Source organism: Pleurodeles waltl, chromosome 10 (assembly GCF_031143425.1).
Source record: "Pleurodeles waltl isolate 20211129_DDA chromosome 10, aPleWal1.hap1.20221129, whole genome shotgun sequence".
NCBI classification, from domain to species: Eukaryota; Metazoa; Chordata; class Amphibia; order Caudata; family Salamandridae; genus Pleurodeles; species Pleurodeles waltl.
Genome location: NC_090449.1, coordinates 743470892 through 743483056, shown reverse-complemented (window position 1 = coordinate 743483056; position 12165 = coordinate 743470892). Strand labels below are relative to the sequence as shown.

The window sequence follows — 12165 nt, the reverse complement described above, 5'->3', positions numbered from 1 at the left end:
AAACACAGAGAACGAGGCACTAAGGGCCAGATGTATCAAAGGATTTTGCATTTGCAAACTGTGCGAATCGGTAAATTCCACCATTTGCGAATGCAAAATCGCCTAGCGATTCCTTGCAACTGCGACAAGTAAATGCAAATCCCATAGTGCGATTCGCAAATACAGATGTGAATTTGCGAATTGCAGTACGGGAATCGCAAATAGTGACGTGAGTTTGCGATTCGCATACTGCGATTTGAAAATCTTGCCCTGAAATTGCAAATCGCATTCTGCGAATTGCAAATTCCGTATCACAATGCAATGCATCAAAAAGTCGCAATTTGCGATTATTCGCAGAATGGTTTTTTGCACATGCAAATTACCACGAAATGAAATCAGGTGGTAAACAGGTGCAACCTATAAAAAGAAGCCCAGAATGACTCAGCCTCTTTTCCACAATGGCTTCACTCTACGTAATAGCGAGAAGAATGATGATGATGATCCTGGCAGGTTTGAGGTCAGAGAGGAAGAGACAGGAGCGCAATATCAGAGTGCGCTTTACCCTTTTTGACCAGACAGAGGAGGAGACATATGTTAAGTATAGGTTAAACTCAACCATGATACTCGACCTGATAGCTGATCTACAACCCCAACTGCAGCGCAACACACACAGGACTAATAGCATACCCACCCACGTGCAGGTATTATGCTACCTGAGCCTATTAGCCTCTGGGCGCTATCAAGAGGTCATAGCAGCAGCTGGAGGTGTCTCACAGAGTGCTCTTTCACACTTCTTCAATGCATTTCTAAATGTCATGCTTAACAAAATTCAACAGCACATAAGATTCCCCAACACCCCACAGGAACGGCTACAAACCAAATTCAATTTCTACCAGATTGCCCAATTCCCACATGCAATAGGCTCTATCGATGGGACACATGTAGCTATCTGTCCACCATCGGCTACAGAGTATGTTTATTAAAACCGAAAGAGTACACATTCTATGAACATAATAGTAATAAGCAATGCCTACAATATTATAACGGATCTCGTGGCCAGATACCCAGGTAGCACACATGAGTCCTACATCTTCAAGCACAGTGGAATATACGCAAGACTACTTGCTGGGGAGTTTGTCGAAGGACACCTACTTGGTAACGTTATAGTTGACAATGTCGCCTTGATGTATATGTGATGTCATGGATAACAATTACTCATTTTACTCTCGTCATTCTAGGAAACAGTACCTATGCAGTGCGGTCCTTTATACGGACGACCGATCTGAATCCTGCCATGCCAGCCGAAAGGAGGTATAATGCTGCTTACATGACGACATGCAGTGTTGCAGAGAGGACCTTCGGCCTGCTGAAGGGCCGTTTCAGATGCCTACACAAGAGTGGTGGTGCCCTACAATACAGCCCCAAAACCACTTGCAAAATCGTGGCTACTTGTGCCATGTTGCACAACATTGCAACAACGAGGGGCATACCAGTGGAACCTACCAAGCCTGACTTAGATGAGGATAACGATTCCTTGCCACCCCTTCGGCCAGCAGACAGAAGCATTGCAGCAGAGGGCAGACAGACGTGCTGAGATCACGCGCAGCTATTTCTGATGTAAGTGATGACAACACCACGTCTAATGTTATGTATTGCTGTAGGTAGCATCTTTATTGCCTTGACTTCATGTAATATGTGTGTGATTAGGACATAGGTATGCATTATACACAAACATGTGCTAGTTAGTGTCACACTATTAGCATCATAGTATCACTGCTTTGCTACATGATATGCAATTCCCCTGTACTTCTCAATATAACTTTCTACGTCCACGCACTCCACTTGAGTCTCGGTGGCACCACTTGATGCAGGTTCCACGACAGTACTGTGTCTGGTACTGTGACGCCTAGGATCCATCACAGGGACTGTGAGACTGATGAGGCTAGAGAGCTCCTCACTATCCCCACCACCCAGTTTGCTGTTTGGAGCACTCTGTGCTGTCTGCATTGTCTCCAAAACATTGGTTATTTGCACCAATCCTTGTGCAACATCCAGACTGCCATCTCCACTTGTATGCCCACAGCACGTTGTGATACCAATGCAGTTGTGGTCGTCAGCGGATTGACAGATCTGCAGAACCCATCCAACCATCCCATCAATTGGTGATGGCGCCTACGGTGGCAGACATGCTCCTGCTGCATCACAGTGCAGAGTTCCCTAATGGCGTTTGTTATCTCCTTTGCGTTTTCTGCTGCTGTTTGCTGTCCCTCATGCAGCTTGCACACGTTTTCATTGAGAGACTCCAATTGCCTGTGCATTGCGCCCATGTTACGATCGATTGACACCAACTGCCTGTGCATTGACCTTATGTGTTTACATTGCAGGTGCTGCACTTTCAGCATGGAAGCCTCAAGGCCGCCAAACAGTGATGGGCCCTCACTTTCCTCCGTGCACTGTCGACCTGCTTCGCAATGCCTCCTGAGGGGAGTGGACTGACGCTAGGGCAGGGACTGCTGTCTGTCAGTGCTTCTAGCCTCTGGGGGTGGTGTGGGTACATCATACAGCATTTCATCAGAGTCCAGGGAGAGGCAGCACTCTTGCCTTGCGTCTAGTTGGTGCTTGTATGAAGGACTCATTGGTGTTTGAGTCGGACTGTGGATGAGTTTCGCTATTTCCACCACATTTCCACCTTCTGCTGCGTCAGGGCCCGGAACAATGTGCAGCATGTCATTTTTGACTAGTACTCAAATAGTTGCATAATAGTATTAAATATACACTGGCATAGTATCAGAGTATTTTGTGTTGTTTCTCTGTTTGGTTTTGCACTATCTTGCTATTTGGTAGTTGCACTTTAGGGGTGTGGACTACCACTCCCATAAGGCATTGTTGTGTTGTATGTAAGATGTGGCATGGACTACTTATCACACTGCATAGTGCCATTGCTATTTTCTAAGGGGCATTTGTACATGCACATATGGGGAGACACATCATTACTGCCCTTACCTTTGCTGGTGCTGGGTGTGCCTGAAGTGTCAATATCAGTGACACCACTGACAGCTTCAGGAAGCAGTGTCGACTCCACCATGTCTTCCATTGGTGTAGATGGTGTCTGGTTGGGTGGTCATCTTCCGGTGCTCCTTGCATCCCTCATCCAGCTTGCTATCCTCTCTTTGGCATGTGAATGCAAGCCGTACCAGCGCTTGCGTATCTCCTCAACGGAGCGCAGCGTAACACCCACTGCGCTTATTTTGGTCTGGATGTCTGACCACAGTTTCCTCTTCTCACTTTCAGGTACCTGTAGTGAGTGTTTTCCAAAAAGTTTGTTGTGGTTCCTTGCCACCTCCTTGGTGAGCATCTCCAATTCCTGCTCAATGAATATGAGTTTGCGCTTCCTGTCTCCTTTCTCCTTCACATTCCCATCAGTAGCCATAATCCTGTTTGGTCCTGGCTAACTCTCAAGACTGCCTCCCTGGTGCTTGGCTGGGTCTCTCTGCCTGCTCCTGTGGGTGGGGCTTCTGCAATCAGCATGTACTGACTCACTTCTTGGTTGTCATGTCATCAGGCTGTTCCAGGTTTTCGCAATTTGCAAACACCGATTCGCTATTTTTTGTGATTCGTTATTTGCAGCTCACACATTACGATTGCTAATTTTAAGAAATCGCTATTACCGACTCGCAATTTTCATACATCTCCTTTTGCTTTTCTTAAATAGCTATTTCTTAAAATTTGCTATTTAAGAAATGCAAACCGGGAGCTTGATACATCTGGCCATCAGTGAACAAATAAAATGCGATTTTTAAACCCAGTACCATACTTGTTATTTGCATTCCTTTGTGACTACAGCTTCCAACCAGTCCTGCTTTCAAACACAAACAAGCATTGGCAATGCAATGGGTCTTGTGCTTGCTCGAGTTAGAGCTATTAGTGTTGTAAATTCCTAACTAGACTTTTCTTGCCGCATAAATTGAAAATGAAAAGTAAAACAGTTGACATAAGCAAGTTGATTTAAAGTGCAATGGCCACCAAGAGTGTGAAGGAGAGACAAAAAAGGAAAAAGAAGTTTGCTTGCAGTCAAAGTTATCGGCAAACATGTAATTATCCATGTAACAAGGGCGATGGCCAAGGCAGTAACAAAACTGCCCAAGGAGGGACAAACAAAGCATTTACCAATGATAACAAACGATTTTGAAAGGCAAGCCTATGAACGAGGGATAGTGATGAGCGTGCGGTGGGTGTGGGTATAAGCCCACAGATAGATTACAACAGGCCAGAACGCTTGCGTGCTCGACCTCAAAAGTGCCCCTCAATGTTTTCAATATTTTCCAGCTGAAAACCAGGACATGAGACAAATATTCTACATCATTCTGCCTGTGACTGCTATCGTTTTTGGTGGAAGATGCAGTTACAGGTTACCCATCTGAAGTGATGATAAATAAATTAAACAAACGGTTACAGAGGGGAGTTATGGAAATAGTGGCTTTATTAGTTCCCAAAAGGTTGTTTCGGTGAAATCCAATAAAAGTAGCTGTTGCTGGGAGAAGCGATGGGGTGCATGCGGGCACCCACTCACCCCGCCATCACCAATCCCCCAACACATCTAGATTAAAGAATACTCATTGCTGCACATGACATAATACACTGGCAAACTCAGCTCTCCAAAAATACTGTCAAGTACAAATGTATCCAGAGCACTATCAAGCTCTACCAGTGCACCTCCACACTGAGCCCTCCAGAGCGCTTCAAATTAACATCCATTTGGAGTCTCAGTGAGCTGCCAATCCACCTCCATAATTAGCCCTCTGCTAATGCACATCCTTCCCGAGTCTCCCAAATTTCTGCCAGAGTACCTCCATAGAGAGTATTCCAAAGCTATGCTAAAGGACACCCATTCCCAGCCATAACGAGCTCTGCCACTGATCCTCCGTACCAATACATCCAGGGCTCTGCTAATGCATATGCATGAGGAGTCTCAAAGTCTGCCAATGCACCCCCATCTTGAGCTACCCAGAGCTCTGCTAATGCACATCTGCCTGAGTCCCACCACATTATGTCAATGCACCTCTAACCTGAGCCCTCTAGAGCTCTACTGTTGCATATCCTCCCTGAGATCCATGGAGCTCTGACAATGTATCTCCCTCTGGAACTGTTTAGCGCGTCATATGTCCAACTTGAGGCCCACTCGACTCTGGCATGCTTCTTCAACCAGAGTATTTGTAGACACACCTTCCAAAATAGATGTACCTTAGAGTCGAAGAGCTCAGTTGATATAATTCAATTTTGTGCCTCGGCAAAGACAACTGACAGCGCACCTCGTCTACCCCAAACCATAGGACAGAGTTTCTAAGGCACCTGCAATTGTGTTAAATACAGATCTCTGCCAACAACCATACTCCATAAGCCCTACAGTGACCTGCAAATCCAAGCCCATAACCAGCCTCATCATATCTTACAATGCACTGCCATCTTGAGTCCTTCGCACTTCCTGTCTGTCCTTCTCCTTCCTCCATCAGCCCCTTCCTTTCTCCATTTGCTGCGTCTGCCACTCATTTCTTCCTTTTCTCTCTCACTGACGTCCACACATCACAGATTCTCCTCTGCCTCTCCTCGTTTCATTCAATGTCATGATTGCCCAACTCAGTCTTCTTTACCAATCTCACCTGGCCTGGTGTGGTTGTTCCAACTCTACTCCCTTCACTGACTAGCAGCTAGCTTACTTTACTCCCTGCTTTACCTACCCCTGCCAATACACAGCCACTGCATTTGATGCCCTGCCTGGTTCATCTCAGCCCGACTTCACTCTCACTCATAAGCTCTCCCTAGTGTTACCCAGACCTCTCATTGTTACTGCCTACCCACTGCCCAATCCACACCTCTCACTGTTCCTTACTGCGTTTATTCCTTACACCCTCTAACTCTTCCAGCATTTAATTTCATTGCCCACGCTATCTCAGGCAGATTCCCTAATCTCCCACCTCCTGTCCCTCTCCGACCTCTCTCCTGATAAAGATAAAAATGTATTTGAAAGAGAAACGATTTAAAGCCCAATTCTTTTAGAGAGGGCGACCAGGGCATTAAATCTTTACCTCTGAGAGCCTACACACCGCTACTCCATTGCCAATCTTTAAATTCGAACTGAAAGCCCTTCTGTTTCAAAGACATTACAGATAATTTATTGTCTCCCTACAATACGCAGCTGGCTTTAGCTCTGCACTGATCCGTCAAGTGAGACTTACCTCTCTACCTGATATTATTGGACACCTTCCTAGCCTACCATCTGTTGACTTTGTGACAGCTTTTTACTTCTGAATGAGCGCTGGCTGGGGTAGCGTATAAAAGGGAACTTCAGGCGCGGGTCCCTTAGAAGAAGAAGTCAATAATGCATTCATCCATCACAGCAATTATCTATTCATTTATAGTCAGACCCTCTCGTTTATCCACCGACCCCTCTCCTGTGCTCATCCATTCATGAATCCTTACTTTAACCCTCCCGTCACATTTATCCATTAATTCGTTCATACAGTCATGCACCTACTCCCAAAATGATTCATCAATAAAACATTTGGTTGCAAAAAAAGGCAGACCTGTTGGAGTTATCAAGGAGTTATATTTATATCACATTACCACTGTAAACATCTACCCTAAGGTAGTACAGATTACATTTTCACCACTAAATCGATGTTTACATTGTTTTTCAGACGTACATGGCTGCTGTGAAACACGTTGTTATGAATTGTTCACTTTTTTAAAGTCACCCCACTGGACAATAAAAGTTCAGAGAAACAAAAAGTAAATACAAAATGATAGTAAAAAAAAGACCCAGAACCTGGAATAAAACATATGCAGTCCTTCCAACACTGCGTACCTGTGTCACTTCCGGTCCCAGTTGATAGCGCTGGCATGGTTCCGCTTTCACAGCCTTGCACAGGAATGCAAGAATGGCGCTCTGCAGCCAGACGGCAGCAGCCCCTTTCAGCTCAGCTACCTGAAGCCAAGCTGTCGACAGTGATTTATGCGGACTCGAAGCTTCCTCCTAGAAAGAACAGACACACAATTCTACAATAAAGAGGGTTGTTGAACTTTAAATTGCAGCAGCTTAAACATGTCAGAAGTCTTTTAAAAACGTCATTTATTTCATGGCTTGCAATGCCTAGAAATCTGCCATTACCAAATAAAAAAAACAATTATCCGTCGGTAAAGGAGTGTGAGCTGATGAGATTTTGATTTAGCTTGGAGTTCTTTGCTGAAGAAGAAATGATTTCGTGTTACATGAATGTAATGAGAAGTGTAGTGCGATTAATAAAACAATACGGCCGTGAAGCCGGTTTTCTCCACCTAGAAATGCTGGCCTTTCCTCCAGTCTGCCACTTCGGGGTTCAGAACACATGGGAGGGACTCTCGCTCACCTTGGAAGGGGTGAGGGGTATGGCGGGAAACGCAGACAGCGAGTAGGCCTCTGCCAGCCGCACATAATCAAGGAGACGGACTCGGCCCCGAATTACAGGCTTCGTTAGAACACTCTGGCTTTCCTACTTTATATTAATCAAGCTAATACATCTCCAAACGTTTGGCTCCTGTATACAGGATTACTCACCCTGCCGCCTGTTCCAGCTTTCAAGCCGAGGTTTGTCAAAGGCTATAATCGTCATTCAGGGGCTGACGGCTGACCATGCGTTCACAGCAACACTCGGACGAAGTAAACATTGTGGTTAGGCCTACTGCCCTGGCGTTTAAAACTCACTTGTCACTATTTTAGTTAGAACCGAATAGGAGGTACTTTTATTGACGGCGTCCTCCCCGCCAATGGCAGGCCCTAACACTATGCCTCCTCCTGTATACAGAAGGGAGGGGAATGCACCATTTTAGGACTATACCACACCTTCTCACATTTGAAGGGGGAGCATTTTGCTCCATCCACCCAGCTACTAAACGTAGGCTCCACAGCAGTTACTCCAAAGAGTTTGAGGCAGGACTTCTATGCCATTTCCCAGTACTGCCAGCGACTTGAGGTCAACCCATGTGCTGCATCAGTACACAACTCATATACTTAAGGCAGTTTCAAAACAGTAGGTCTAAAACAAGCTCAGTTATAACCATTTCATAGTAATCCATCACACTTGCAATCTTTAGCCATTGCTCAGCTGAAAGGGTTTTAAACTACCTTAACGTAGACCTTTCACCAGTGCCGTCATGTATATTACATTACGTGAGCGAGCCACCACAAACCCGCAACTCTACGTGTGCCTTAACATACTGTTCACAATACTCTAGCAAAGTATGACAAAAGTAAGGAAAGGTTCCTTGGACAGTTTTATTCCCTCTTGGGATCAGCTTCGATGGGCAAGTTGTATACTAAGTCTTGCTGGAATCAGGCAAGCACGCAAACGTGGAGGTTCCGTATGTTGACAAAGGGCCTTAAGCAGGCGTTGGAGTAAAAGAGAAGGACGTGGTGTGAAGTGTTAGCAATCAAAGGATTGTGTGAAAAGATTGACTTTAGGGAGTATTCAAGAGTCATTTGGCCCCAACATATTCTCAAATCTAGTTGTAATGGTGTGAGCAAGGCTGACAACGTGCACCTTTATTATGGTAAATGCATGTATAAGATTTTTGCGTGAGAATGACATTTGGACAATGCTTTCTTAGTTTTTGGTGTTTCTGGAGCACAGTCCTAGCTTCAGATGAACACTTTCTTAAAAACACGTATTGTACTAGGAGATTTTTAAATAATATGTGTATATAAGAGTATCATATAACGGTTTCATGGAGACTGGAACATAGAAACACAGAAATGGCAATTAGGCATCATGTACATGGCATAGTATACGATACAGCTTCTCCTTTGACACATTTAGCCTGCACATATATTTAAGAATCTAAGACATAAGGAAGTAATATCATGTTCTCTGAATCATGTTTTGGACTAATACTGAATTTGGAATGAAAACAAGGTAAACAATTTAGCTAATGCACTACACCTTCCCATAGGATGTGCTTGAAAAAGGGAGCAAAGCTGCCTTTCAGATACTTTAACCATAGGCTCACAGATGACATATTAGAAGAAAATAATGTTTATACACAATGCGGCAATGGTGGTGTCTTTATAGAAAATCACTTGTATCCGGAGGATAAAAGAAGAATGATTTGAAGGCCAGGGAGTGTGCTGAAGCTCCTATTTGTTAATGTGACCTGGTGAGTTTAGCATGCCCCAATAGACTTCCCAGCTTATGCACCAAATGTGCCGTGATTCTAATCTTAGGGGACATGGTGTATAGAAGAGGCAACTTTAAGAAAGAAGACTGTACTCTTGAGTCCATACATAAGCCCTAATTGTAGGTGAGCCATAGATTAAATTACGTTCTGCAGTTATGCTGCTTCACCCATCTCATAAAAAAAAAAAAAACATGACCTCTCATGTTTTAATCCTGAAAGAAGGTCCAAGTGAAAGACTACCAGATCCACAATCCTTTGAAATCAAAAGGAAATCTAGTGCCCTTGGCATTGGAAAAAAATACAGTTTAGTTGGAGGTTGTATACTGCATGAAAGGCCATTATCTCTAAGACACCAAATACCACTTGTATGCCTTACACCTCAGACTGACTGACTGACTGGTAAATAGATACTTGACTCAAAATCCGTAGTTGAACATATTTCCTTCTGAACATAGGCCAGAACTGGCCCAGTGGACAATCTATTGGCTATCGAACAGATATTTAGATACCGCCTCAGAAAGGGAGCCACTACAATGGTCAACATTTGGTGGCTACTCGGGGGCTGCTCAAATGATGAAGGAAACTGGCCATTACTGCTCTGGTTAACCTCCCCGACAACCCAGAGAAACATTCAAAGCCTCTCCAAGACAGGAAATAAATATTCATTCTGCAAATCCACAGATCACTACCACAATTCATCCCGTGCTTTGACATCTAATGAAAATCTGAAAGAGAAGTAGTATTTTGATTCTGTCCAAGGATGGGTTTTGAATTCGGCAATAATTTGCCATGCTGGGAGAGGGGATTTAGCATTTTTGAGCTCACAAACTACATTCTTTTTAACTTGATATATATATATATATTTTTACTTCTGCATTTAGCAATGGGTATTTAATCTTGGTTTGGGAGGGGTGGACTACTTTTAAAGTCCTTCCTGTATGATCTTCTGCGCTCAAAGTTTCAGAGTCATATATTCTCAGTAGTCCTACATTTCACCAGAATGCGGTCAAAGAAGTTTCCCTAGTCAAAATGTGCAGCAATCCCCTCCCAAGAAATCAAGCTTATATTTTATACATCTTTCATTTTTGCATGAAAGGCGAGGGTTTAGGATTGTGAGGAAGAGCATTACCATTGGGAGAAGAGAATGTGAACACAGATGGCTTATATCATAGAACCCTCCTTATGAGATCATGTTGATGCCTGATCAGAAAGGCTATTGAATTTCACATAAAGTGCGTGGCGGAACTTTCTGTGACTGCCATGGTAGTAAATACTCAAGTTCTGCCCCTCATATCACTTACGAGTGACAAAGTCAAAATATGGATGGCAGATTATTCTACATCCTTTAGTCCCTTTGTTCTACAGAATCGGACAGCTCCGGATATAATCACCTGTTTTGCTATAGCGCTTCAATGCACATTTCTGCTATAAATAACAGGCATTATCAACAGCCATTTATCTGGTTTTTAGGGCATCAACTAATATAACTGATCAAAAGTGCCCAGCTAGTAGCAGACGCAATGCTGTTGAATATAGACCACAAAGATACTGTCCATTACCCAGGGAAGAATGAGTCAACTTGGAAATGTCAGGAGGCGGAAGGAGGAAGCAAACGTGGTAGCGCCCTGAGTCTCTGGGATAAACACAGACTCTGCACAGATAAACTCGTGAAAAGGGGATAGGGTGGCTTTCTTGCAATGTCTGGGCCAACAGGACTCCCAGTGGACTAATATTTAAAACAGGTGTGTGTGATCTGATAAACCATTGTTCACTAACTCACTGAGTGAAATACAATGCGGTGCAAAACCCATACAACACAAATTAAGAGGGACTGCGATTGTTGTTTAAATGAGTTTGATTTCTAGAACTAATTCCTGCACAGTTAAAGCAAACAAAACAAAGTTATGATCCATGCTTAAAAGAAGTGACTGTCCTGTCTTAAATCCATTTCTATTCAACTATCGAGTTAGTGCAACCACTTTACAAAAATCATTAAAACTAATTAAAAACATATGTACGGCTAGAGACCTAGGAGTCTTTTTTGACAGGGAAAGGACACGTGCTTCCCTCTAGGATGTTCAAGTAGGATAAATAATTTCAACTCAATTCCCCACCTAGACACAGAGACTCATTTGTGAGTAGAAATAACATGCCAATTAAGGAACCACATAGTGTTTGTTTTATCCGCACCTGAATTTCAAATATGATGCTAGCAATATAAAGCAAGCAGTCAGGCGGTAGCAAAAAGTGACTAAATATGAACCACCAAGTGGAGTCCTTTTACTAGAGCAGGAAAAAAAAAGATACCCAAACCAGTATCGAAATAAGCTGTTGTACACAAATATGGTTTTACTACAAGTTTGATAATGTTACATGTGTCCCCGACCTCAATGCATGCTACCAAAGTATTTGATTGTGGTAGGCTCAGATGCAGGCCATTATTTGCATACATTTCTTATAACTATTTCTTGTGCAGGATAGCCAAGTTTATATGTACTAAAGAGTTGTGTATTTTAGGCTGCTTGTGTCCAAATAGTTATCAACGGATTTTCCGGTGTCTGTCTCAAGGTAGCTAGAACACAGATGCTTCTGTATGCTTCCTAATATACTAATAGGAGCACTGTTTTCTGCACTGTGTAATAGCAAGATATGAGTAAATAAGAAGCCCCTGGTTATCCTATAGGGCTTAATGTATGGAAAGGGCATAAAAAAAACGGAATAAGCAACCTAACTGAGTGGTTGCTGATACAGGGTGAACAAATACGCTCTCATGAACCTAAAATGAACACTCAGACTCCTCTTGGCAGTTACAAAGACAGTTTTTACTAACTTTTGTGACATGGAGAAAAACACTGCGGACTGCACATCAGCCTGCATGACCTGCCTCTCTAGTTTTTCTTGACTGCCTGTTCACAGAGAGGGCCTTTTATACGAATCAGGACAATACTTTATTACACATGATTAACAATAGATAACTTG

At 43.4% G+C, this 12165-nt stretch overlaps 1 protein-coding gene across 5 annotated transcripts in view; it reads right to left on the bottom strand.

Moving 5' to 3' along the window:
- Positions 1 to 12165, bottom strand: part of MPP7 (MAGUK p55 scaffold protein 7) — a 1064688-nt gene that overhangs the window by 791343 nt on the left and 261180 nt on the right. For all 5 annotated transcript variants that reach the window (XM_069211307.1, XM_069211311.1, XM_069211312.1 and 2 more), the window contains one exon: positions 6842 to 7009. In XM_069211307.1, coding sequence (XP_069067408.1) covers positions 6842 to 6878 — 37 coding nt within the window. In that variant the 5' untranslated portion in view covers positions 6879 to 7009. The remainder of the gene's footprint in view (positions 1 to 6841; positions 7010 to 12165) is intronic.